Source organism: Stenella coeruleoalba (assembly GCF_951394435.1).
Source record: "Stenella coeruleoalba genome assembly, chromosome: 2".
NCBI lineage: Eukaryota > Metazoa > Chordata > Mammalia > Artiodactyla > Delphinidae > Stenella > Stenella coeruleoalba.
This window is the reverse complement of record NC_137147.1, coordinates 131,039,583-131,066,942: the sequence shown is the minus strand read 5'-3', so window position 1 is coordinate 131,066,942 and position 27,360 is coordinate 131,039,583. Positions and strand designations below refer to the sequence as shown.

The following is a 27,360-nucleotide window of genomic DNA, read 5'->3' as shown; positions in this document are numbered from 1 at the left end:
AAGATCTTGCTGTGATTTATGTCATAGAGTGTTCTGCCTATGTTTGATTCTAAGAGTTTTAGACTGTCTGGCCTTACATTTAGGTCTTTAATCCATTTTGAGTTTATTTTTGTTTATGGTGTTAGGGTGTGTTCTAATTTCATTCTTTTACATGTAGCTGTCCAGTTTTTCCAGCATCATTCATTGAAGAGGCTGTCTTTTCTCCATTGTATGTTCTTGCCTCCTTTGTTGTAAATTAGGTGCCCATATGTGTGGGGGTTTATCTCTGGGCATTCTATCCTGTACGTTTGATCTATATTTCTGTTTTTGTGCCAGTACGATACTGTCTTGATTAGTGTAGCTTTGTAGAATAGTTGGAACTCCAGGAGCCTGATTCCTCTAGCTCCGTTTTTCTTTCTCAAGATTGCTTTGGCTATTTGGGGTCTTTTGTGTTTCCATACAAATTGTGAAATTTTTTGTTCTAGTTCTGTGAAAAATGCCAGTGGTAGTTTGATAGGGATTGCATTGAATCTGTAGATTGCTTTGGGTAGTATAGTCATTTTCACAATGTTGATTCTTCCACTCCAAGAACATGGTATATCTCTCCATCTGTTTGTATCATCTTTAATTTCTTTCATCAGTGTCATAGTTTTCTGCATACAGGTCTTTTGTCTCCTTAGGTAGGTTTATTTGTAGATATTTTATTCTTCTTGTTGCAATGGTAAATGGGAGTGTTTCCTTAATTTCTCTTTCAGATTTTTCATCAGTAGTGTATAGGAATTCAAGAGACTTCTGTGCATTAATATTGTATCCAGCTACTTTACCAGATTCATTGATTAGCTGTAGTCGTTTTCTGGTAGCATCTCTAGAATTCTGTATGTGTAGTATCATGTCATCTACAAACAGTGACAGCTTTACTTCTTTTCTGATTTGGATTCATTTTATTACTTTTTCTTCTCTGATTGCTGTGGCTAAAACTTCCAAAACTATGTTGAATAATAGTGGTGACAGTGGACAACTTTGTCTTGTTCTTGATCTTAGAGGAAATGGTTTCAGTTTTTCACCATTGAGAATGATGTTGGCTGTGTGTTTGTCATATATGGCCTTTATTATGTTGAGGTAAGTTCCCTCTATGCCTACTTTCTAGAGGGTTTTTATCATAAATCGCTGTTGAATTTTGTCAAAAAGCTTTTTCTGTATCTATTGAGATGATCATATGGTTTTTCTCCTAGAAACAAATGACAATGGAAACACAATGACCCAAAACCTATGGGATGTGGCAAAAGCAGTTCTAAGACGGAAGTTTCTAGCAATACAAATTTTTTGATTTCCTCTTTGATTTCTACAGTGATCTCTTGGTTATTAAGTAGTATATTGTTTAGCCTCCATGTGTTTGTTTTTTGGTTTTTTTTGCTGTATGCGGGCCTCTCACTGTTGTGGCCTCTCCTGTTGCGGAGCACAGGCTCTGGATGTGCAGGCTCAGTGCCCATGGCTCACGGGCCCAGCCTCTCCGCGGCATGTGGGATCTTCCCTAACCGGGGCACGAATCCATGTCCCCTGCATCGGCAGGCGGACTCTCAACCACTGCGCCATAGGGAAGCCCCATGTGTTTGTATTTTTTACAGATTTTTTCCTGTAATTGGTATCTAGTCTCAAAGCGTTGTGGTCAGAAAAGATACTTGATACGATTTCAGTTTTCTTAAATTTACGAAGGCTTGATCTGTGACCCAAGATATGATGTATCCTGGAGAATGTTCCATGAGCAGTTGAGAAGAAAGTGTAATCTGCTGTTTTGGGATGGAATGTCCTGTAAATATCAATTAAGTCCATCTTGTTTAATGTATCTTTTAAACTTGTGTTTCCTCATTTATTTTCATTTTGGATGATCTCTCCATTGGTGAAAGTGGGGTGTTAAAGTCCCCTACTATGATTGTGTTACTGTTGATTTCCCCTTTTATGGCTGTTAGTATTTGCCTTATATATTGAGGTGCTCCTATGTTGGGTGTGTAAATATTTACAATTGTTATATCTTCTTCTTGGTTTGATCTCTTGATCATTATGCAGTGTCCTTCTTTGTCTCTTATAATAGTCTTTATTTTAAAGTCTATTTTGTCTGATATGAGAATTGCTACTGCAGCTTTGTTTTGATTTCCATTTGCATGGGATATCTTTTTCCATCCCCTCACTTTCAGTCTGTATGTGTCCCTAGGTCTGAAGTGGGTCTCTTGTAGACAGCATATATACGGGTCTTGTTTTTGTATCCATTCAGCCAGTCTATGTCTTTTGGTTGCAGCATTTAATCCATTTACATTTAAGGTGGTTATCAATATGTATGTTCCTGTTACCATTTTGTTAATTGTTTTGGGTTTGTCATTTTAGGTCTTTTCCTTCTCTTGTGTTTCCTGCCTAGAGAAGTTCCTTTAGCATTTGTTGTAAAGCTGGTTTGTTGGTGCTGAATTCTCTTAGCTTTTGCTTGTCTGTAAAGGTTTTAATTTCTCTGTCAAATCTGAATGAGCTCCTTGCTGGGTAGAGTAATCTTGGTTGTAGGTTTTTCCTTTTCGTCACTTTAAATATGTCCTGCCACTCCCTTCTGGCTTGCAGAGTGTCTGCCGAAAGATCAGCTGTTAACCTTATGGGGATTCCCTTGTGTGTTATTTGTTGTTTTTCCCTTGCTGCTTTTAATATGTTTTCTTTGTATTTAATTTTTGATAGTTTGATTAATATGTATCTTGGCATGTTTGTCCTTGGATTTATCCTGTATGGGACTCTGTGCTTCCTGGACTTGATTGACTATTTCCTTTCCCATATTAGGGAAGTTTTCAACTATAATTTCTTCAAATATTTTCTCAGTCCGATTCTTTTTCTCTTCTTCTTCTGGGACCCCTATAATTCGAATGTTGGTGCGTTTAATGTTTTCCCAGAGGTCTCTGAGACTTTTCTCAATTCTCTTTTCATTCTTTTTTCTTTATTCTGCTCTGTGGTACTTATTTCCACTATTTTATTTCCAGGTTATTTATCCGTTCTTCTGCCTAAGTTATTCTGCTCTTGATTCCTTCTAGAGAATTTTTAATTTCATTTATTGTGTTGTTCATCATTGTTCGTTTGCCGTTTAGTTCTTCTAGGTCCTTGTTAAACGTTTCTTGTATTTTCTCCATTTTATTTCCAAGATTTGGGATCATCTTTACTATCATTACTCTGAATTCTTTTTCAGGTAGACTGCCTATTTCCTCCTCATTTGTTTGGTGTGGTGGGTTTTTACCTGCTCCTTCATCTGCTGTGTGTTTCTCTGTCTTCTCATTTTGCTTAACTTTCTGAGTTTGGGGTCTCCTTTCTGCAGGCTGCAGGATCATAGTTCCCGTTGTTTTTGGTGTCTGCCTACAGTGGCTAAGGTTCGTTCAGTGTGTTGTATAGGCTTCCTGGTGGAGGGGACTGGTGCCTGTGTTCTGGTGGTTGAGGCTGGATCTTGTCTTTCTGGTGGGCAGGACCATGTTCGGTGGTGTGTTTTGTGGTGTCTGTGACCTTATTATGATACTAGGCATCCTCTTTGCTAATGGGTGGGGTTGTGTTTCTGTCTTGCTAGTTGTTTGGCATAGATTGTCCAGCACTGTAGCTTGCTGGTCATTGAGTGGAGCTGGGTCTTAACATTGAGATGTAGATATCTGGGACAGCTTTCACTGTTTGATATTACGTGGAGCCGGCAGGTCTCTTGTAGACCAATGTCCTGAACTTGGCTCTCCCACCTCAGAGGCACAGGCCTGACACCCGGCCAGAGCACCAGGACCCTGTCAGCCACACAGCTCAGAAGAAAAGGGGAAAGAAAAGGAAGAATGAAAAATAAAATAAAATAAGTTTATGAAAAAAATCGTTAAAAGTAAAAAAAATTAAAAAGTAATTTAAAAAAAAAAGAAAGAAAGAAGAGAGCAACCAAACCAAAAAACAAATCCACCAATGATAACAAGCACTAAAAACTATACCAAAAAAAAAAGGACAGACAGAAATCTAGGACAAATGGTAAAAGCAAAGCTATACAGACAAAATCACACACAGTCCGCCACCTCAGTTTTGGGATGATTCGTTGTCTATTCAGGTATTCCAGAGATGCAGGGTACAGGAAGTTGATTGTGGAGATTTAATCCCCTGCTCCTGAGGCTGCTGGGAGAAATTTCCCTTTCTCTTCTTTGTTCGCACAGCTCCTGGGGTTCAGTTTTGGATTTGGCCTCGCCTCTGCGTGTACGTTGCCTGAGGGCATCTGTTCTTCGCTCAGACAGGACAGGGTTAAAGTAGCAGCTGATTAGGGGGCTCTGGCTCACTCAAGCCGGGGTGGAGGGAGGAGTACGGAATGCGAGGTGAGCCTGCCGCGGCAGAGGCCAGTGTGACATTGCACCAGCCTGAGGCATGCCATGTTCTCCCAGGGAAGTAGTCTCTAGATCACAGGACCCTGGCAGTGGCGGGCTGCACAGGCTCCCGGGAGGGGAGGTGTGGATAGTGACTTGTGATTGCACACAGGCTTCTTGGTTGCTGCAGCAGCAGCCTTAGCGTTTCATGCCTGTCTCTGGTGTCCACGCTAATAACCGTGGCTCACGCCCATCTCTGAAGCTCGTTTAGGCAGTGCTCTGAATCCCCTCTCCTTGCGCACACTGAAACAATGGTCTCTTGCCTCTTAGGCAGTTCCAGACTTTTTCCCGGACTCCCTCCCGGCTAGCTGTGGTGCACTAGCCCCCTTCAGGCTGTGTTCATGCACCCAACCCCAGTCCTCTCCCTGGGATCTGAACTCCGAAGCCGAAGCCTCAGCTCCCAGCCCTGACCCGTCCCAGCAGGTGAGCCAACAAGCCTCTCAGGCTGGTGATTGCTGGTCGGCACCGATCCTCTGTGCGGGAATCTCTCTGCTTTGCCCTCTGCACCCTGTTGCTGCGCTCTCCTCTGTGGCTCCGAAGCTTCCCCCCCACCAACCCCCATCTCTGCCAGTGTAGGGGCTTCCTAGTGAGTGGAAACTTTTCTTCCTTCACAGCTCCCTCCCAGAGGTACAGGTCCCGTCCCTATTCTTTTGTCTCTGTGTTTTCTTTTTTCTTTTGCCCGACCCAGGTACGTGGGGAGTTTCTTGCCTTTTGGGAAATCTGAAGTCTTCTGCCAGCGTTCAGTAGGTGTTCTGTAGGAGCTGTTCCACATGTAGATGTATTTCTGATGTATTTGTGGGGAGGAGGGTGATCTGCATATCTTACTCCTCCGCTATCTTGAAGGTCTCCCCCCACTTAGCATGTTTTTGAAGTTAATTCATGTTGTAACATGTACCAGTACTTCATTCCTTTTTACTGCTGAGTAGTATTCCATTGTATGGTTGTACCACATTTTGTTTAGCTATACATCAGTTGATGGACATTTGAGTTGTTTTCTAGCTTGGGGCATTATGTATAATGTTCTAAGCATTACACTCCTATCTTTGTGTGGACCCATATTTCCATATCTCTTGGATACATTTATGGCAAATTTATGTTTAACTTTTTAAGAAACTTTCAGATTATTTTGCAGAGTGACTGTACCATTTTAGTCCCACCAGCAATGTATGAGAGGTCTAGTTTCTCTTTGTTATTGTCTGTCGTTTTTATTATAACCATTCTAGTAGGGTGTGAAATGGTATCTCATTGTGGGTTTAATATACATTTCCCTAATGGATACTTGAAAGTTAGCCTTGATTTTTCTTTCTTTTGTACCCTGCTCTCCCATTCTGTGGGTGTACCTATTAAGTATATCTTTAGTTCTCTCCTTTATCCTCATTCCCATTGCTTTATTTCTTCACTATTCTTGATTAAAATGTCCTCCAAATAGTTTTCTCTGATACCAGTTCCTCGGCAGGTTGCAATCTATTTTCCACACCACTATCAAAATGAATTTTCTAAAATGTAGATGTGATCATGCCACTTCTTTGCTAAAAACCTTTCAAAGTATCCCTATTGCCTTTCAGATAGAGTCACTATTTGAACCCTGGTTATTTTACAAGATCTATTCTTACCACTCCTTCCCCCACCATCCTATCCTCTTATGAACTCACGTAAACTCCACACACATACTCTGCACACATCCTGACCTGTAATCTACCTGCAGTTATCTGAATACATTAGGATTTTATTTCTTCTGTGCCTTTGAACATGCTGTCACCTCTGTCTAGAATGTTCATTCATCTCTGTTTACAAACTCTGACTCATTCTTCAAGGCTCAGCACAAATAAAACTCCCTCTTGGAATCTTTCTCTGATTCTCCTTAAGCTTTGTTTTTGTGTGTTATTATAGTGACATAAATAGGTGTCTTTGAGACTATATTTGGTTGAATTGCATGAAATTATCATTTTAAGCCCAATTATCATTTTAAGCCAAAATATGGTTTATATGTCAGCCTACACATTTTTGTAGTTACCTGTTCTTGTTCATGTGTCTATCATTTGTTAACAATAGCAGGCCACTTACAACATATTTGATAATAGATGCATGAACAAATTATTCTTAAAGACCATGGCTTTTATTTAGAGTGAAAAGTCAACTTGAAAAACATTAGGTCTTCTTTAGAATCATGTAGCCTCAAAGGTTAAGTTTATTTGTATTGTGTGAAAAATTATTAATACCAAACCAACTGCCATGGTATGTCTCCTAATAAATACATCTTTAATATCCTGAATGAAGTCACAGATTATTATCTCTTACATACAATTTAGTAGTCATTTTCATGTTAGTGGACAGCATCATAGTTCCATAGTTCAAATCACATAATAAAGGTTACTGATTTTTCATAAAAATACCATTTTAAAATCGAAACACTGTAAGCTAACAAAATTTTATATATATGTGTATGTATATATGTATGTGTGTGTATGTATAAGATTGTAACTATGTAAAAATTGCCTTTGAATGTGGAAGATAATAGTAATGAAAAGAATTGTTCTCAGAATATGAATTATATGAGATTATTTTAATATTTTCTTAAAAGAGCAAATGTATTCATTTCCATGTTTTATATCAAACAAGGAGTCATGTCTGAATTGTGGTTTTAGAAAAGATAACCATCTGAATGGTTGGCATACTTTAGGTAATTACGTGCTGAAGAACCCCGCACTTCATTTTAAACAAAATTATAGTTTTTGTCAATATTTTAAGTTATTTATGATTTTTAAACCTCATAGCTTCCCTTAATGCATGTATTACAGCTTTGTTATAGTTTGCAGATGGTTATATTGCCATCAGTATTAGTTATGTTCAGTGATTATATTCACTTCATATTGCACATGTTATTGTACACGTGCTGTATTATAAATATTACCATCTTTCAGTTTTATAAGTACTTCAAATCACCATTTGTATAAACGTTACATGTTTTGTAAGGAAATTCCTTTTTTAAGAAAACCCCAGGGAACACTTGTCCACTAAATCCATATTCAAATTCCTTTTCTTCACAAAGTTGTACAACACTTTGGAATTATTCAGACATGCAGAGATAAATTAGCAGTCTAAAGATTCTGGTTTACTTTATAAGTTAAAGAATTGGACAGCGATTTGAGAGCTCAGCTTTTAGTACAACTTCTTTTCTAAATAAAATTCTGCTCCATTTGCAACTCTGAACATGTGGACTGAAAGGGGTGGTTCCCTTGGCTGGAGCCTGACCTCTGTGCACACCTTGGTCTTTGTCTCCACTGCGCCCACACTGCACACTGCAGCCATATAAATCAGATTTTTGACGTGTTATAAAGGGCAAGGCACAGCTGCTGCAGACTGCATTGTTCAAAAACTTTTGAAGCGCTGCATATCCAACAAAATTTATTGTTTGTATGAATGTGAGTTTTTACTGAGGTAAGCCTTGTTTCTTTAGAAAAAGAAACTCATATGATGAGACAGTGATTATGTCAAATTAAATAGGTTTAACTTCTGTCTTTCTTTCTCTCATTGCTTGTCTGTTTAAGAAAGAGTGACTGGCTTTGAGAGAAGGCCTTGATTATTACACCTGTGTTAATAGGAAGTTGTTGATTGAGATTTCTGTTACAAAGTCTTTCTGCTTAAGTCAGGAGTGAGTCTCTTTTATAAAAAGAAATTGAGAGCATGTAATCATAATGTAAGTATAAATCTGTCATCTTTTCAACTGTATTTTGTAATTCCTTTGTTTCTGTTATAGCAGATAACTTCATATATAGCTACTTTGCTTTGCTAGATGCCAGATATTTTTTAAAAGATATTTGTATATTGGTAAATGTAGTGCAATCTACAGTAAATTTGAAAGTACTTTTATAAAATTTTTAAAGTTTCTGTAGAAATGCAGACCTTTTAAATGCAGTTCGTTTTTTCTATAGTGTGTTTTTTGGCCATTTTTAATAAACTGAAAAATAGAAAGTTGTTCTGTTAAAGTCAAATTATAAATAGGCTTTATGAAAAAGTTGAAAAGTCAATTCAGGTTATTCAGTTTCACTTACTGACTCATATCTTTCACATATAATCTCATATAGTATACTACTAATTTAACAATGTTTATTAAAACTCAAATATTAGACGTTTCTTCAAAGAGAGATTTAAGAGTATATTATATTATTTAGGCAATGATTTGTATCTGGTGCATTTATACTGCTTGTTGATCTTTTAGTTTTATCTGTTCAGATTTTTTTTATTGATATGTGATAAGTATCTAAAAAAATAGATGCTCTAACCGAAGAATTTTGTCCCTAGCCTTTAAATGTCTTAATTATTTTCATCGTTTAAAAGAATATTACTGTTACAATATTTGACATTTTATAATGCTCTCAAAAGAAGATAATTTTTCCTAAATTGTTAATTTTAGGTGCTGTTTTTCAACCCTAAACTTTTGACCAAGAATGAAACTATTTAAAAATTAAGATGCCAACAGGTAATTTCTTGTAAGTTTATACTTTTGTCAATGTGTGTCACATAGAAATAGAACCAAACAACAAATGTATAGACTATATTTTTCCCCATCTAAAATTGTCCTAGAAATATGGAATACCTTGGTTTTGAAAGACCTTCCTTTATAACATGAAACTATTTTATTTTAGACCTATATTTTATCACTTTTATCACTTTTTACAAGCTGACAAATTCTGGCTTACTCTAAATCTGATAACAACTTTACAAATAAGTAAATGAAATCAGAATAAAAATAGATTCAGAGATAGTGATTCAGGTTAGATGAGTATTCTTTACTGATAAAATAGCAAGTGCTGAGTCATGACTGGTTGTAATCTTATTAAAAACAAGGACATTAATTTCAGCCACAGGAAGCATTCTGTGATGAAGTTGACACTCCACCCTCAATGGAGAAACCCTATGTGATGACTTCCATGATTCTAGCATAATGTAATGTCAACTGGGATTTTATTTGTTAGCCAAATTATTCCTGAAGAGTTGTAAGAATTATCTTATTAAAAGTTGTTTGGTTGTAAAGAAGCATGACATTGTGTAAAAAAGAAAAAATCTAAAAGATTAGTTCTGGTTGGTTTACTTTCTTCTTTTCCACTTAAATTCTTTATAGTTCTGTTTTCCTCTTTACATTTTTATACTTTTATAATTGTAATGTGATGGTGAAACAGAATCTTCTCAATTCTAAAGTAAAAGGAAAGTTTTAAAATTTCAAATTCTGATAGTGAAGACATCTGGTTCTACAGCAGTTATATCTTAAGGGTATTGATATCTTAGTGGCAAATAAATGCTAGATAACTTTTTAAAATTAGTATGCTATTTTTTTAAATGCTAAATTGGAATAATGCCATTTTCTTCTTCACAATAGATTCTATGTCACTTTCTGGACAGAACCAATCAGGAACCAACAATGTGCGATTTTAAAGCAATGTGATTTCCCCCTTCAGGACCAAAAGATAAATCATTCAGCAATTTGCTTTTCTAATCATAAATAGTAGTATACAGTAGTATAATGACTCAATGAATTCTACTATGTTATTTCTAAATTTTTCTGTCTGATGGTTTTGGTGGGATTTTTTTTTAATGGTGGAGGAGGAGGTAGAGGCTGGAAGGAAGGAGAGGTACCAAGAGAGAAAGGGAAGGCAAAGAGAGAAAGAACATAAAGGAAAGGTCAAAGATAAAGAAGGTCAAAGATAAAGATAAGATAGATAAAGATAGATAAGATAGATAAAGATAGAGATAGATAAGATAGGTAAAGATAGATAAAGATAAAGAAGGATGGAGAAAGAGGAGGAGAGAAAGGAAGCAAGAGAGAAATGGAGGTTTATTTTCTTAATATTCTGAAAATTTTTGCTATTTATCAGATGATGACTCAGGTTTTCAATAGTTACTAGTTATTACATAAAATTCCCTTGCAAACCAAAACCTAATAAGATTATATTTTTGTTTTTTTGATGTTAAAATTGTCATATGTAGAAATATTTAAAGATGATTTTGCACATCAGAATTTATTTAATAATCTAATTTTTTTCCCACAACAATTTCAGACTTTAATGTATTTGAGACCTTAAAGGAAAGGTAGGAATCTAAATATACACTTGGGACAGAAAAACTCTAAGCAAAGCTGCAGAATCTATGTACTAAATGAGAAAAGCCACTATTTATTTTAAGATCATAATGTCCTCCTTTTAATCTATTATAGAGATTCCCTATTTCTGTAATATAGCTTTTAACTCCATTATAATTAATGACCATATCTTCAAGACAGATTAATTTTTTTCCTCAAAGGGATAGAAGTCCCTGCTCATCAAATAAGGAATAAGATTAAGTCCTTCATTTTAAGAAACAATTCTTCATTCTAATTTTTAGAATTACTACTTCAGTATAAGATACTTGGTCCTTTTCCTTATTTTATTAGAAAAACTATAATTTGTTTTTCTCTATTTTATTTATGTATATGTTTTAGATCATGAAGAGCCCTGTGGTCCCAGTCATAGGTCATTTTGCCTGAATGGAGGGATTTGTTATGTGATACCTACTATTCCCAGCCCATTTTGTAGGTGAGTGAAATGGACTGGGGGAGAGGGTGATTTTATTTTTTATCATCTACTAACTTCTTTGAGAAGTGATAAATATTGAACAAAGAGTATAAGATGAAAAAGTGTGAGGAACAATCTTCATATTTATGTAGAACAAAATTATGGTTTTAAAATAAAAACAAAGCAAAGTGGCAAATCACAATCTCAAAAGTGTTTATTTTGAAAATTGGTAGTGGTAGCTTCAAGCCTATTCAGATTTTTTAATCCATTTTAGTGAACTCTCCATGATTTTAGCAATTTAGGGAAGACAGTCTATACTTATTACTGTCAAAACAGCTATAGAATTCACTAATGTAAGAAAAACAACATGAGATATTTTGCTTTGATTTAGAATACATGATAACTGTGTTGGTACCAAAACTTCATTTGATATATTAAAAAGAAAATGAAGAGTTAAGTTTTTCTAATGGTAGCAGCAAATTTTAAAAAGAAGGGTATCTTAGCCATTATTGTTTTAAAATAATATTATTCACTTTGGGAGTATCGTTATAGCCAGTGATCAATAAAAGACTTGAAAATAGTACTTGTGTAGCTGGCTTCGTGTGAGTTTGGTTGAACAGGATTTAAGGGGGTTATAATAAACCTCTTTTAATATGTGAACGAAAAACATAGCACTACCAATAATGTCCACAGATTTTAGCAGAGCTAACATCTAAAGATACTTTGTAGCATGTGCATCAATTACTCTGTTTTTGTTACTTAACTGAAATGTGAGAGGTATAGAATCTAGAGTTAAGATCTTACTAAAGGATAGGAAAGTAAAATTCACAGGAAAAGTGAAAGATACTGGGATTTAGTGTGGAGGAGGAGAGGCAGAGAAATAACCTTATAATTATCTCAGGAAGTTTTTAGAAGTTTTCATGGAGGGAATAGTGAGTGACTATTTTTAAAAATAGGCATTTTTTTCCTCTCAGGTAAAAAAGGAAGGAGATAAAGGAACAAATTAGCAATTATTTCTTACCCACCAGGAGAGTCTACGTTATTTTACATTTTTAAATCCATTTACTGAGATATAATTTATGTATGACAAACTACATTCATATTTATTTATTTATTTGTGGCTGCATTGGGTCTTTGTTGCTATGCACTGGCTGTCTCTAGTTCTGGCAAGCGGGGGCTACTCTTTGTTGCGGTGCGTGGGCTTCTCATTGCAGTGGCTTCTCTTGTTGCAGAGCACTGGCTCTAGGTGCACGGGCTTCAGTAGTTGTGGCTCGTGGGCTCAGTAGTTGTGGCTCGCGGGCTCTAGAGCACAGGCTCAGTAGTTGTGGCGTACGGGCTTAGTTGCTCTGCGGCATGTGGGATCTTCCTGGACCAGGGCTCGAACCCATGTCCCCTGCATTGGCAGGCGGATTCTTAACCACTGCGCCACCAGGGAAGTCCCTCTACGTTCATTTTAAGTGCATAATTGATGAATTTTGACAAATGTTTATACCTGTGAAACCACCACCACCACAAAATACAGAACATTTCCATTATCCCCCCAAATTTCTTTACTGACCATATTCTTTATTTACATTTTCATGTTTCATTCTCAGAAAAACCTTAGAGAAAAGGGGGAGAGGAGACCTAAGGAAATAGAAAAATAAGGGGATAATGAAAAATTAACTGACTTGCCAAAAGTCATACAACTAGGAAAAAATTAAAGAAATGGCCTATGAGTATAACTCCCAGTGTTCACTTAATCTTATGATATATTCATTCTGGATTCTTTATAAGGGGATATGGCATGTGGCATTCATAGAACAAAACCAAAATGCTTACCAGAAAAAATAAATTTAATAATTAAAAAAATAGTAACATTGTGTATCTTGATCTTGGTGTAGCTATATGGGTGAAAAGGCTATCCTTTCTCTGTTGAATTGCCTTTGCATCTTTGTCAAAAATTAATTGACCATATATGTGTGGGTCTACTTCTGGGCTATTCTAAATCACTGATCTGTATTTCTGTCTTTTACCAATAACAAATAGTCTCAGTAACTGTAGCTTTATAATAAGTGAAGTCAGGCAGTGTGAGTCCTTAACTTTGGTCTTCAGTTCATTGATCTTTAGCCTTCTTTTTAACAGACAGTATTTAATGTTAAAAATTTCCAAATACATTTTAACTCCTTCCTACAAATTTTATAGCCTGTTGTTCAGTACTAAGTTTAAAATTTTTTCCATATGATTTCTTCTTTAACGTATGGGGTTTTTTTTTGGTTATCCTTTAAGATTTATATCTAATTTAATTGCATTGTAGTCAGAGTATGTGTTCTGTTAAGCTGTATACTTAATACTTGTCTGTATCCTAAATAAATGTCTGTTATGCTGCAGTGAATAAGTTGAAAGAAAGAGTTCAGAGTACTGAAATTTGGAGAATCATTGTAATGGGAAGAAATCTAGGGTCTTAGTTCAGGCTACTATGGCAAAATATCATAGACTGGGTGGCTTATAAACAACAGAAATTTATTACTCACAGTTCTAAAGGCCAGAAGTCTGAGATTAGGGTGCCAGCCTGGTTGGATTCTGGTGAGTGCCTGCTTCCTGGTTTGCAGATGTACCTGGGTAGAACTTTTGACTGGCAGATTTATTTTCTGGAAGAGCTAGTAAGGAGCCAGCTATCAGACTGCAGAGACAACATATGACAGAATGAGGAGTACCTTCTTCTAGATGTAAGCAAATTACAAACCACAGGCCAGATCGTTTTTGTATGACCCTCAAGCTAAGAGTATTTTTCTTGCTTTTTACAGCGTTGTAAAAAACACATGCAAAAATACGGAAGATTATGCCATACATGGCAGGAAGAGAGAGCTTTCTAGAGCCTCTTTGGACTTTCTTTCAAACCAGCCTCCTCTCATTTTTCTTATCTACTTCCTTTATTTGGTGATTTAGCACAGTGATTTTCTTTTTTTAAGCTAATATTTTAAAGTTGAGGACTACATGACATCAGTTCGTTAGTGTTTGTTGAGATTTGCTCTGGAGCCTGGTTCATGTACAATATTTTAAATGGTCTGTGTCTCCTAGAGAAGAATGTATATTCTTTAATTGACAGATATAGGGTTTTATATATGTACCTTAGATCAAGCTTGTTATAATGTGCTGTTCAAATCTTACATATCCTTACTAATTTTCAATCTTCTTGATTTATCAATAACTGAAGAGTTATGTCAAAATTTCTCACTGTTTTTGGATCTTTAATATCACAATTTCTGTTAATTTTGGCTGAAAATATTTTGAGGCAATGTTATTAAGCCTATATTAATTTAGAATGGTTATGTCTTCTGGTGAGGTATCCCTTTTTATCATGATACAGTGACCTTCTTTATCTCTAATGTTTTTTGCCTTAAAATCTATTTATCTGATATTAAGGTAGCTATACTAGCTTTCATTTTTCAGTATTTGACTAATACACTTTTTTCTTCCAATTTTTCAATGTGTGTCTGTAAATACATACAGTTAGTTGAACTTTACCTTTTCTGTCTTTATTGAAATGATTTTTATTTTTCCACCCTACATTCTATTTATTTTCATTGATATGTCTTGAAATTAATTTAGTTGTGTCTGTCTTTTTTTTAATGAAAAGAATAGAAAAAATATTAGAATAAATAGTACATAATGAGTGTATTATTTGTGAAAGTTGTGCTTCAGGTGTGTGTGTGTGCATGTGTTTGGAGTCATGTCTATTATTATTTTTTTGATTCAGTGGCTCAATATTTTTTTTTAATTGGAGTATAGTTGATTTACAATGTTGTGTTACTTTCTGCTGTACAGCACAGTGAATCAGTTATACATATATCCACTTATAGTATTTAGTAGAGTTCCCTGTGTTATACAGTAAGTCCTTATTAGTTATCTGTTTTATGTATAGTAGTAGTGTGTATATGTCAATCCCAATCTCCCAATTTATTCCTCCTCCTCTTTCCCCCCTGGTAACCATAAGATTGTTTTCTACATCTGTGACTCTATTTCTGTTTTGTAAATAAGTTCATTTGTACCAACATCTAATTATTTACAAAGTCCTGGATTAAATGGAATTTATCCTTACTTCTGTATCTCTTTGCTCTTTCCTTAGTATTGTTTCTCTCCTGAGGTATTGCAGTAGCCTTCTTTCTTCTATCCTAGTCTCATTCACAATACTGCTCTAGTTGTCTTTGTCTTTTCTGTTCACAAACTATTTCAAAGGATGCAGTGTTTCTCCAAATTTCTTAGCCTGGCATTCAAAGCTTTTCATCATATTGGTCTGTTCTGTTGACATCCTCTCCTATAACTTCTTCATACATACCTTGAGTTCTAAACATCCTGAACAATGTGAAGGTTCCCAAAGATGCTAAGCCTGATTCCATGCTTTGGCATATGTCAGTTCACCTGCCTGAAATGCCTTTCCTCCCTTGTCTTTGAAGAGAGCTAATTTATCACTTCTGTGGAGCCTTCTTTGTCTTAACCAGGCAGTTTCATGGGCTCTTTCTTTTGTACCCCATAATACCTTGTGCATTTCATGCATACCTTTATTATGCCACTGATTAATATCTTAACTGTTTATTTACTGCCTTCCTCAAAATTGTGAATGCCTTGAGGGCAGAGATTTGCCATCTTTCTGCTTTTTGTGCCTAGCAAAATAAATAAATGAATAAATAAGTATAATGAAGGAAGGAAAGGAACAAATTATACCTATGTATCGCTGCAAGTAATTACAGAAAACTCAAATTTTAAATTGTTTAGTAAAATGTACTGTGTTATATTAGCATTACAAATGAGTATATAATTTTTATGCAGTGATTATGGGTGGGTTTTTTTACACCTTTTTTGTGGTTTTCAGTATATTTCATATAAAAAAGAAAATGAGGCAGTATAAATGACAGTATAAATATATTTTACATACTATTTATTAACTGAAGTTGTGAATTTTCCTTTATGAAAGTATGATTCTTATTCACCATAACACTTAATTTAAAGGTTTAGGTGAATTCTAGTATTTTTTGAATTATTTTTTATTGTAGTAAAAGATAGATAACATAAAACTTACTATTATGACCATTTTTAAGTGTATAGTTCAGTGACATTAAGTACATTCACATTGTTATGCAACCATCACCACTATCCATCTCCAGAACTTTTTCATCATATCCTAAATGGAAATTTGTACCCATTAAACAATAACCTCCCATTTCCCCTCTTTCCAGCGCTGGTAAGCATTGTTCGACTTTGTGGCTCTATGAATTTGACTATCCTAGGTTCCTCAAATAAGTGGAAACATAACAATACTTAGCTTGTATGTCTGTCTTATTTTAGCATAATGACTTCAGGGTTCTTCCATTATAGCATAGTGTAGAATTTCCTTCCTTTTTAAAGATTAATGATATTCCATTGTATGTATGTAACATATTTTGTTTATCCACTCATCCATTGGGGGACATTTGGGTTGTTTTTAACCTCTTGGCTATTCTGAATAATGCTGCTATGAACACAGGTATACAAATATCTCTTCAAGACCCTGCTCTCAGTTCTTTTGAGTATATAACCAGGAGTGGGATTGTATGGTAATTCTATGTTTAATTTTTGAGGCACTGCCTTGCTGTTTTCTACAGTGGCTGCACCGTGTTACATTCCTACTAGCAATGCACAAAAGTTCCAATTTCTCCACATCTTTGTGAACACTTGTTATTTTCTGTTTTTTTGATAATAGCCTAATGGATGTGAAGCAGTATCTCATTGTGGTTTATTTTATTTTTTAAATTTTTGGCTGCGTTGGGTCTTCGTTGCTGCGCCCGAGCTGTCTCTAGTTGTGGCGAGCGGGGACTACTCTTTGTTGCAGTGTACAAACTTTTCATTGTGGTGGCTTCTCTTGTTGCAGAGCACGGGCTCTAGGCACATGGGCCTCAGTAGTTGCAGCAGACGGGCTCAGTAGTTGTGGCTCGCGGGCTCTAGAGCACAGCCTAAGTAGTTGTGGCACATGGGCTTAGTTGATCCGCGGCATGTGGGATCTTCCCAGACCAGGGCTCAAACCCATGTTCCCTGCATTGGCAGGTGGATTCTTAACCACTGTGCCACCAGGGAAGCCCTCATAGCGGTTTTTGTTTTTTTTCTACATCTTTATTGGAGTATAATTGCTTTACAATGGTGTGTTAGTTTCTGCTTTATAACAAAGTGAATCAGTTATACATATACATATGTTCCCATGTCTCTTCCCTTTTGCATCTCCCTCCCGCCCACCCTCCCTATCCCACCCCGCTAGGCGGTCACAAAGCACCGAGCTGATCTCCCTGTGCTATGCGGCTGCTTCCCACTAGCTATCTACCTTACGTTTGGTAGTGTATATATGTCCGTGACACTCTCTCGCTTTGTCACAGCCTACCCTTTCCCCTCCCCATATCCTCAAGTCCACTCTCTAGTAGGTCTGTGTCTTTATTCCTGTCTTAACCCTAGGTTCTTCATGACATTTTTTTTTCTGCAATTCCCTATATATGTGTTACCATACGGTATTTCTCTTTCTCTTTCTGACTTACTTCACTCTGTATGACACACTCTAGGTCCATCCACCTCAATACAAATAGCTCAATTTCGTTACTTTTTATGGCTCAGTAATATTCCATTGTATATATGTGCCACATCTTCTTTATCCATTCATCCGATGATGGACACTTAGGTTGTTTCCATCTCCGGGCTATTGTAAATAGAGCTGCAATGAATATTTTGATACTTGACTCTTTTTGAATTATGGTTTTCTCAGGGTATATGCCCAGTAGTGGGATTGCTGGGTCATATGATAGTTCTATTTGTAGTTTTTTAAGGAACCTCCATACTGTTCTCCATAGTGGCTGTACCAATTCACATTCCCACCAGCAGTGCAAGAGTATTCCCTTTTTTGCACACCCTCTCCAGCATTTATTGTTTCTAGATTTTTTGATGATGGCCATTCTGACTGGTGTGAGATGATATCTCATTGTAATTTTGATCTGCATTTCTCTAATGATTAATGATGTTGAGCATCCTTTCATGTGTTTGTTGGCAGTCTGTATATCTTCTTTGGAGAAATGTCTATTTAGGTCTTCTGCCCATTTTTGGATTGGGTTGTTTGTTTTTTGTTATTGAGCTGCATGAGCTGCTTATAAATTTTGGAGATTAATCCTTTGTCAGTTGCTTCATTTGCCAATATTTTCTCCCATTCTGAGGGCTGTCATTTGGTCTTGTTTATGGTTTCCTTTGCTGTGCAAAAGCTTTGAAGTTTCATTAGGTCCCATTTGTTTATTTTTGTTTTTATTTCCATTTCTCTAGGAGGTGGGTCAAAAAGGATCTTGCTGTGATTTATGTCATAGAATGTTCTGCCTATGTTTTCCTCTAAGAGTTTGATAGTTTCTGGCCTTACATTTAGGTCTTTAATCCATTTTGAGCTTATTTTTGTGTATGGTGTTAGGGAGTGATCTAATCTCATACTTTTACATGTACCTGTCCAGTTTTCCCAGCACCACTTATGGAAGAGGCTGTCCTTTCACCACTGTACATTCCTGCCTCCTTTATCAAAGATAAGGTGACCATATGTGCATGGGTTTGTCTCTGGGCTTTCTATCCTGTTCCATTGATCTATCTTTCTGTTTTTGTGCCAGTACCATACTGTCTTGATTACTGTAGCTTTGTAGTATAGTCTGAAGTCAGGAAGCCTGATTCCTCCAGCTCCGTTTTTCGTTCTCAAGCTTGCTTTGGCTATTCGGGGTCTTTTGTGTTTCCATACAAATTGTGAAATTTTTTGTTCTAGTTCTGTGAAAAATGCCAGTGGTAGTTTGATAGGGATTGCATTGAATCTGTAGATTGCTTTGGGTAGTAGAGTCATTTTCACAATGTTGATTCTTCCAGTCCAATAACATGATATATCTCTCCATCTATTTGTATCATCTTTAATTTCTTTCATCAGTGTCTTATAATTTTCTGCATACAGGTCTTTTGTCTCCTTAGGTAGGTTTATTCCTAGATACTTTATTCTTTTTCTTGCAATGGTAAATGGGACTGTTTTCGTGATTTCACTTTCAGATATTTCATCATTAGTGTATAGGAAAGCCAAAGATTTCTGTGCATTAATTTTGTATTCTGCTACTTTACCAAATTCATTGATTAGCTCTAGTAGTTTTCTGGTAGCGTCTTTAGGATTCTCTATGTACAGTATCATGTCATCTGCAAACAGTGACAGCTTTACTTCTTCTTTTCCAATTTGGATTCCTTTTCTTCTCTGATTACTGTGGCTAAAACTTCCAAAACTATGTTGAATAAGAGTGGTGAGAGTGGGCAACCTTGTCTTGTTCCTGATCTTAGTGGAAATGCTTTCAGTTTTTCACCATTGAGGACGATGTTGGCTGTGGCTTTTTCATATATGTCCTTTATTTTGTTGAGGAAAGTTCCCTCTGTGCCTCCTTTCTAGAGGGTTTTTATCATAAATGGGTGTTGAATTTTGTCGAAAGCTTTCTCTGCATCTATTGAGATGATCATATGTTTTTTCTCCTTCAATTTGTTAATATGGTGTATCACGTTGATTGATTTGCGTATATTGAAGAATCCTTGCATTCCTGGAATAAACCTCACTTGATCATGGTGTATGATCCTTTTACTGTGCTGTTGGATTCTGTTTGCTAGAATTTTGTTGAGGATTTTTGCATCTATGTTCATCAGTGATATTGGCCTGTAGTTTTCTTTCTTTGTGACATCCTTCTCTGGTTTTGGTATCAGAGTGATGGTGGCCTCATAGAATGAGCTCGGGAGTGTTCCTCCCTCTGCTATATTTTGGAAGAGTTTGATGAGGATAGGTGTTAGCTCTTCTCTAAATGTTTAATAGAATTCACCTGTGAAGCCATCTGCTCCTGGGCTTTTGTTTGTTGGAAAATTTTTAATCGCAGTTTTAATTTCAGTGCTTGTGATTGGTCTGTTCATATTTTCTCTTTCTTCCTAATTCAGTCTTGGCAGGTTGTGCATTTCTTAGAATTTGTCCATTTCTTCCAGGTTGTCCATTTTATTGGCATATAGTTGCTTGTACTAATCTCTCATGATCTTTTGTATTTCTGCAGTGTCAGTTGTTACTTCTCCTTTTTCATTTCTATTCTATTGATTTGAGTCTTCTCGCTTTTTTTCTTGATGAGTCTGGCTAATGGTTTAACAATTTTGTTTATCTTCTCAAAGAACCAGCTTGTAGTTTTATTGATCTTTGCTATCATTTCCTTCATTTCTTTTTCATTTATTTCTGATCTGATCTTTATGATTTCTTTCCTTCTGCTAACTTTGGGGTTTTTTTTGTTCTTCTTTCTCTAATCACTTTAGGTGCAAGGTTAGGTTGTTTATTCGAGATGTTTCCTGTTTCTTAAGGTAGGATTGTATTGCTATAAACTTCCCTCTTAGAGCTGCTTTTGCTGCATCCCATAGGTTTGGATTGTCGTGTCTCCATTGTCATTTGTTTCTAGATATTTTTTTATTTCCTCTTTGATTTCTTCAGTGATCACTTCATTATTAAGTAGTGTACTGTTTAGCCTCCATGTGTTTGTATTCCTTACAGATCTTTTCCTGTAATTGATATCTAGTCTCATAGCATTGTGGTTGGAAAAGATACTTGATACAATTTCAGTTTTCTTAAATTTACCAAGGCTTGATTTGTGACCCAAGATATGATCTATCCTGGAGAATGTTCCATGAGCGCTTGAGAAAAATGTGTATTCTGTTTCTGGATGGAATGTCCTATAAATATCAATTAAGTCCATCTTGTTTAATGTATCCTTTACAGCTTGTGTGTCCGTATTTATTTTCATTTTGGATGATCTGTCCATTGATGAAAGTGGGGTGTTAAAGTTCCCTACTATGATTGTGTTACTGTTGATTTCCCCTTTTATGGCTGTTAGCATTTGCTTTATGTATTGAGGTGCTTCTATGTTGAGTGCATAAATATTTACAATTGTTATGTCTTCTTCTGGGATCGATCCCTTGATCATTATGTAGTGTCCTTCGTTGTCTCTTCTAATAGTCTTTATTTTAAAGTCCATTTTGTCTGATATGAGTATTGCTACTCCAGCTTTCTTTTGGTTTCCATTTGCATGCAATATCTTTTTCCATCCCCTTACTTTCAGTCTGTATGTGTCTCTAGGTCTGAAGTGGGTCTCTTGTAGACACCATATATATGGGTCTTGTTTTTGTATCCATTTAGCCAGTCTGTTTCTTTTGGTGGGAGCGTTTAGTCCATTTACATTTAAGGTAATTATCGATATGTATGTTCCTATTCCCATTTTCTTGTTTTGTGTTCATTATTGTAGGTCTTTTCCTTCTCTTGTGTTTCTTGCCTAGAGAAGTTCCTTTAGCATTTGTTGTAAAGCTGGTTTGGTGGTGCTGAACTCTCTCAGCTTTTGCTTGTCTGTAAAGCTTTTAATTTCTCCATCAAATCTGAATGAAATCCTTGCTGGGTTGAGTAATCTTGGTTGCAGATTTTTCTCCTTCATCACCTTAAATATGTCCTGCCACTCCCTTCTGGCTTGCAGAATTTCTGCTGAAAGATCAACTCTTAACCTTATGGGGATTCCCTTGTGTGTTATTTGTTGTTTTTCCCTTGCTGCTTTTAATATGTTTTCTTTGTATTTAATTTTTGACAGTTTGATTAATATGTGTCTTGGCGTATTTCTCCTTGGATTTATCATGTATGGGACTCTCTGTGCTTCCTGGACTTGATTAACTATTTCCTTTCCCGTATTAGGGAAGTTTTCAACTATAATCTCTTCAAATATTTTCTCAGTCCCTTTCTTTTTCTCTTCTTCTTCTGGAACCCCTATAATTTGAATGTTGGTGCGTTTAATGTTGTCCCAGAGGTCTCTGAGGCTGTCCTCAGTTCTTTTCATTTGTTTTTCTTTATTCTACTCTGCAGTAGTTATTTCCACTATTTTATCTTCCAGGTCACTTATCCGTTCTTCTGCCTCAGTTATTCTGCTATTGATCCTATCTAGAGTATTTTTAATTTCATTTATTGTGTTGTTCATTGTTGCTTGTTTCATCTTTAGTTCTTCTAGGTCCTTGTTAAATGTTTCTTGCATTTTGTCTATTCTATTTCCAAGATTTTGGATCATCTTCACTATCATTATTCTGAATTCTTTTTCAGGTAGACTGCCTATTTCCTCTTCATTTGTTAGGTCTGGTGGGTTTTTATCTTGCTCCTTCATCTGCTGTGTGTATTTCTGTCTTCTCATTTTGCTTATCTTACTGTGTTTGGGGGTCTCCTTTTTGCAGGCTGCAGGTTCATAGTTCCCGTTGTTTTTGGTGTCTGTCCCCTGTGGCTAAAGTTGGCTCAGTGGGTTGTGTAGGCTTCCTGGTGGAGGGGACTAGTGCCTGTGTTCTGGTGGTTGAGGCTGGATCTTGTCCTTCTGGTGGGCAGGTCCACGTCTGGTGGTGTGTTTTGGGGTGTCTGTGGACTTATTATGATTTGAGGCAGCCTCTCTGCTAATGGGTGGGGTTGTGTTCCTGTCTTGCTAGTTGTTTGGCATAGGTTGTCCAGCACTGTAGCTTGCTGGTCGTTGAGTGAAGCTGGGTGCTGATGTTGACATGGAGATCTCTGGGAGATTTTCGCCATTTGATATTATGTAGAGCTGGGAGGTCTCTTGTTGACCAGTGTCCTGAAGTTGGCTCTCCTACCTCAGAGGCACAGCACTGACTCCTGGCTGCAGCATCAAGAGCCTTTCATCCACACAGCTCAGAATAAAAGGGATTAAAAGAAGAAAGAAAGAAAGAAAGAGAAAGGAAGGAAGGAGGGAAGGAAGGAAGGAAGAAAGAAAGAAAGAAAGAAAGGAGGGACAGAGGGAGGGAGGGAGGAAAGAAAAAAGATAAAATAAAGTAAGATAAAATAAAGTTATTAAAATAAAAAATAATTATTAAGAAAGAGAAATCTTTTTTAAAGAAAAAACAAAACAAAACAAAAAAACGGACGGATAGAACCCTAGGACAAATGGTGGAAGCAAAGCTATACAGACAAAATCTCACACAGAAGCATACACATACACACTCACAAAAAGAGGAAAAGGGGAAAAAATAATAAATCTTGCTCTCACAGTCCACATCCTCCATTTGGGATGATTCTTTGTCTATTCATGTATTCCCCAGATGCAGGGTACATCAAGTTGATTGTGGAGCTTTAATCTGCTGCTTCTGAGGCTGCTGGGAGAGATATCCCTTTTCTTCTTTGTTCTCACAGCTCCTGGGACTCAGCTTTGGATTTGGCCCCGCCTCTGCGTGTCATGTAGGTCACCCGGAGGGCATCTGTTCTTCGCTCAGACAGGACAGGGTTAAAGGAGCAGCTGCTTCGGGGACTCTGGCTCACTCAGGCTGGGGGGAGGGAGGGGTACGGAGTGTGGGGCGAGCCTGCGGCAGTAGAGGCCAGCGTGACGTTGCACCAGCCTGAGGCGCGCCGTGCGTTCTCCCGGGGAAGTTGTCCCTGGATCCCGGGACCCTGGCAGTGGCGGGCTGCACAGGCTCCCCGGAAGGGAGGTGTGGAGAGTGACCTGTTCTCGCACACAGGCTTCTTGGTGGTGGCAGCAGCAGCCTTAGCGTCTCATCCCCTTCTCTGGGGTCTGCGCTCTTAGCCGCGGCTCGCGCCCGTCTCTGGAGCTCCTTTAAGCAGCACTCTTAATCCCCTCTCCTTGCGCACCAGGAAACGAAGAGGGAAGAAAAAGTCTCTTGCCTCTTCGGAAGGTCCAGACTTTTTCCCAGATTCCCTCCCGGCTAGCCGTGGTGCACTAACCCCCTACAGGCTGTGTTCACGCCGCCAACCCCAGTCCTCTCCCTGCGTTCGACCGAAGCCCGCGCCTCAGCTCCTAGCCCCGCCCGCCCTGGTGGGTGAGCAGACAAGCCTCTCGGGCTGGTGAGTGCCGGTCGGCACCGATCCTCTGTGTGGGAATCTCTCCGCTTTGCCCCTCGCACCCCTGTCGCTGTGCTCTCCTCTGCGGCGCCGAAGCTTTCCCCCTCTGCCACCCACAGTCTCCACCTGAGAAGGGGCTTCCTAGTGTGTGGAAACCTTTCCTCCTTCACAGCTCCCTACCCCTGGTGCAGGTCCCGACCCTATCCCTTTGTCTCTGTTTATTCTTTTTTCTTTTGCCCTACCCAGGTACGTGGGGACTTTCTTGCCTTTTGGGATGTCTGAGGTCTTCTGCCAGTGTTCAGTAGGTGTTCTGTAGGAGTTGTTCCACGTGTAGATGTATTTCTGGTGTATCTGTGGGGAGGAAGGTGATCTCTGCGTCTTACTCTTCCGCCATCTTCCTCTCGTCTCTCATTGTGGTTTTGATTTGCATTTCCCTAATGATTAGACATGTTGAAATCTTTTCAAGTGCTTCCTGGCCATTTGTATATCTTCTTTGGAGAAATGTCTATTTAAGTCCTTTGCCTATTTTTGATTTGGGTTGTTTTTTATTTGTTGTTGTTGAGTTTTCGTTCTCTGTACATTCTGGGTATTAACACATTACCAGATGTGTGATTTACAAATATTTTCTCCCATCTTATGAATTGCCTTTTTACACAGTTGATAGTGTCATTTGATGCACGAAACATTTTAATTTTGATCAAGTCCAATTTGTTGTTTTTTTTGTTTTGTTGCCTGTGTTATTGGTATCATTTCCAAGAAATCCTTGCCAAGTCTATGTCATGACACTTTTGCCTTATGTTATGAAGCCTTTGCCCTATGTTTTCTTCTAAGAGTTTATGTAGTTTTAGGTCTTATGTTTAGGGCTTTTTGTATTTTTAGTTAATTTTTATATATGGTGTAAGGTAAGGTCTTTTGCATATGACTATCCAGTGTTCCTAGCACCATTTGTTGAAAAGACTGCTCTTTCCCCATTGAATGGTCCTGGCACGCTTGTTGAATTGACTGTATATGTGAGGGTTTATTTGGGGACTCTCTATTCTATTCCATTGGTGTATATGTTTGTCCTTATGCCAGTATCATACTGTTTTGATTACTTAGCTTTGTAGTAAATTTTGAACTTGGGAAGTGTTAGTCCTCTAACTTTGTTCTTCACAATTGTTTGTTCTGTCTGTGCAGGGTCCCTTGAAATTTCATATGGATTTTAGAATCAGTTTTCTTGTTTCTGTGGAAAACATCTATTTGGTTTTTAATCAGATTGTCTCGAGTACTTACATAGGTAGTTATTTTTTAATGTGGCAGACATTTTGTGTGAAAACTGTAGAGATATTTTAAGGTCTTTGATGGTGTTATCTTCTTTTAGAGAGGATTTACATAAGATTCTGACAAGTGGTTAGAGGCACTAGTAATCATAGATTACCTAATCCAATTAATGATTGAGATTGTTCAAAGCAGGGCTTCAGCTGCTGTGTAGAAACTAGTCTGTCTGGTTTACCATTTTGTCTAATTAAATTTTGGAAGCAGCTTGTCAGCTTCCAAAAAAAATCCTGCAAGGATTTTAACTGGGATTGAATCTTTAGATCAAATATGAGAATTGGCCTCAAATAACGTTGAGGACTTCCAATTCATGAACATGTTATATACCTTGATTTTATGTCCTTTTTCTTTTCTTTTTTTTTCTAACATCTTTATTGGAGTATAATTCTTTACAATGTTGTGATTTTATATCTTCTTAAATTTCTTTCAGCAATATCTATTTTTTAGTCTTGGTGTTATGATCTTGCATATATTTCATTAGTTTTTAAAAATAGATATTTTAATGTTTTTGGATGGCATTTTCAATGGCATTAAAAAATCATTTTCCAAATGCTAACTGCTTGTGTATGGAAATAAAATTATTTTTATACTGATTTTATGTGTAATGATCTTGCTGAATTCACATATGAATTATGATAATTGTGTGTCTAAATAGTCCTAAAGAATCTGCAATCTTGTCATCTTTGAAAATGGCAGTTACACTTCTATCAGATCTTTATACCTTTTTTTACTTTGTTGCCTGCTGTATTGTAGTGGCTAGAATCTGTAGTATATTTGTTGAATAGAGGTGGTGAGAGCGCTCATCCTTGTCTTGTTTCTGACCTCAAGGAAAGAAAGCTCAATATTTCATTTTTAAGTATATCAACTGTAGGTTTTTTGTTGATATCTTTTAACAGATTAAGGAAGTTCCCTTCTGTTCTTTGCTGAGAGTTTTATCATAAATATGTTTTATATTTTATTAAATGCTTTTTCTGTGCCTATCAAAATGGTCATATGATTTTCTTCTTTTATTTGTCTAATGTAGATTATATTAATTTTTTGCAGCTTGATATGGTATATTTAAGGTATATTTTATACCTGTATTAAAGCATATTTAAAGAATACATATTTAAAATGTACAGTGTGAGTTTTGACATAAGTATGGAGCTATGAAACCACATGCATAATCAAGATAATGAAAATATCCATAATCTCAAAGTTTCCTAATTCCCCTTTGTAATTCATCTCTTCCTACCATCCCTGTGTTCTCAAGTAAATGTTGATTTGCTTCTTGTCACTATTGATTGATTTTGCAGGGGCTAGAATTTTATATAGTAAATGGAATTATACACTGTGAACTCTTTATAGGGTACTGCTAGCCTCATAGAATGAGTTGGAAAGTTGTTCCCATCTCTTCAGTTTTCTGGAAGAGTTTATGTAGGGTTTGTAATATTTCTTTCTCAAATATTTGGTTGAATTTAAAAATGAAGCCATCTGGGCCTGGAGTTTTACTTGTGGGAAGATTTTTAAATATAAATTCAATGCCTTTAATAGATGTAAAGTTAAAGTTATCTGTTTCTTCTTGAGTAATCTTTGGTAGTTTGTGCCTTTCAAGGAATAATTCCATTTCATTTAAGTAATTAAATTTATTGGCATAAAGTCATTCTTGATAGTCCCTAATTTAGTACAAAAAATTTAAATTGGTAAAAAGAATTCCTATAAAGAATACAGGATTAGAAGATGCAGGGAGCAGCTACTACCTCTAAGCTGAGGGAGAGTACTCTAGAAAGGAAAAAACTTGGGAGATGCTCCATCAATGCTGAGATTCAGATCTTGATGGAGAGAGTTTGGCTATGGCCTATTAGATGGTGGAGAAATTCTCAGGCCAAGGCTATTAAGCAGAAATCACCCGTTGGGTTGCTGGTGAGTCTCACTGGGAGGCTGCTTGCTAGTGTGTGAGCAAGACCTGCTGGGGTGCTGTTGAAACCTTCTGGAGGGTGTGTATAACTGGGTATACCACCAGAAGCCTCCAACTGGCCATCACACCATAAGAGCAAGAAAAAAAATCCCTTCTTACGGTGTCCTTCCAGTGCTCTCTACTGACAAGGCCTAACATTATGCCAGCTGGCAAAGGAGAAATAGTATACTTTCAAGCCCAAGTTTCACAAGGCTTGGACAAAGTCTAGATTTAGAGGTGAGAGGCAGTAAATTGATAACTGGCATATCCCTCCTTTGGCTACCCAGCTTCTAT

General features: G+C 37.0%; 1 protein-coding gene across 7 annotated transcripts in view; it reads left to right on the top strand.

The window, feature by feature from the left end:
• NRG4 (neuregulin 4) overlaps window positions 1-27,360 on the top strand; it is a 127,504-nt gene that overhangs the window by 39,737 nt on the left and 60,407 nt on the right. For 4 of the 7 annotated variants that reach the window (XM_079913009.1, XM_079913006.1, XM_079913008.1 and 1 more), the window contains 3 exons: window positions 4,644-4,796; window positions 8,788-8,853; window positions 10,849-10,942. In XM_079913009.1, coding sequence (XP_079769135.1) covers window positions 8,844-8,853; window positions 10,849-10,942 — 104 coding nt within the window. In that variant the 5' untranslated portion in view covers window positions 4,644-4,796; window positions 8,788-8,843. Of the gene's footprint in view, window positions 1-4,643; window positions 4,797-8,756; window positions 8,854-10,848; window positions 10,943-27,360 lie in introns of all 7 variants that reach the window. The other 3 variants (XM_079913012.1, XM_079913011.1, XM_079913010.1) reach the window with 2 other exon arrangements.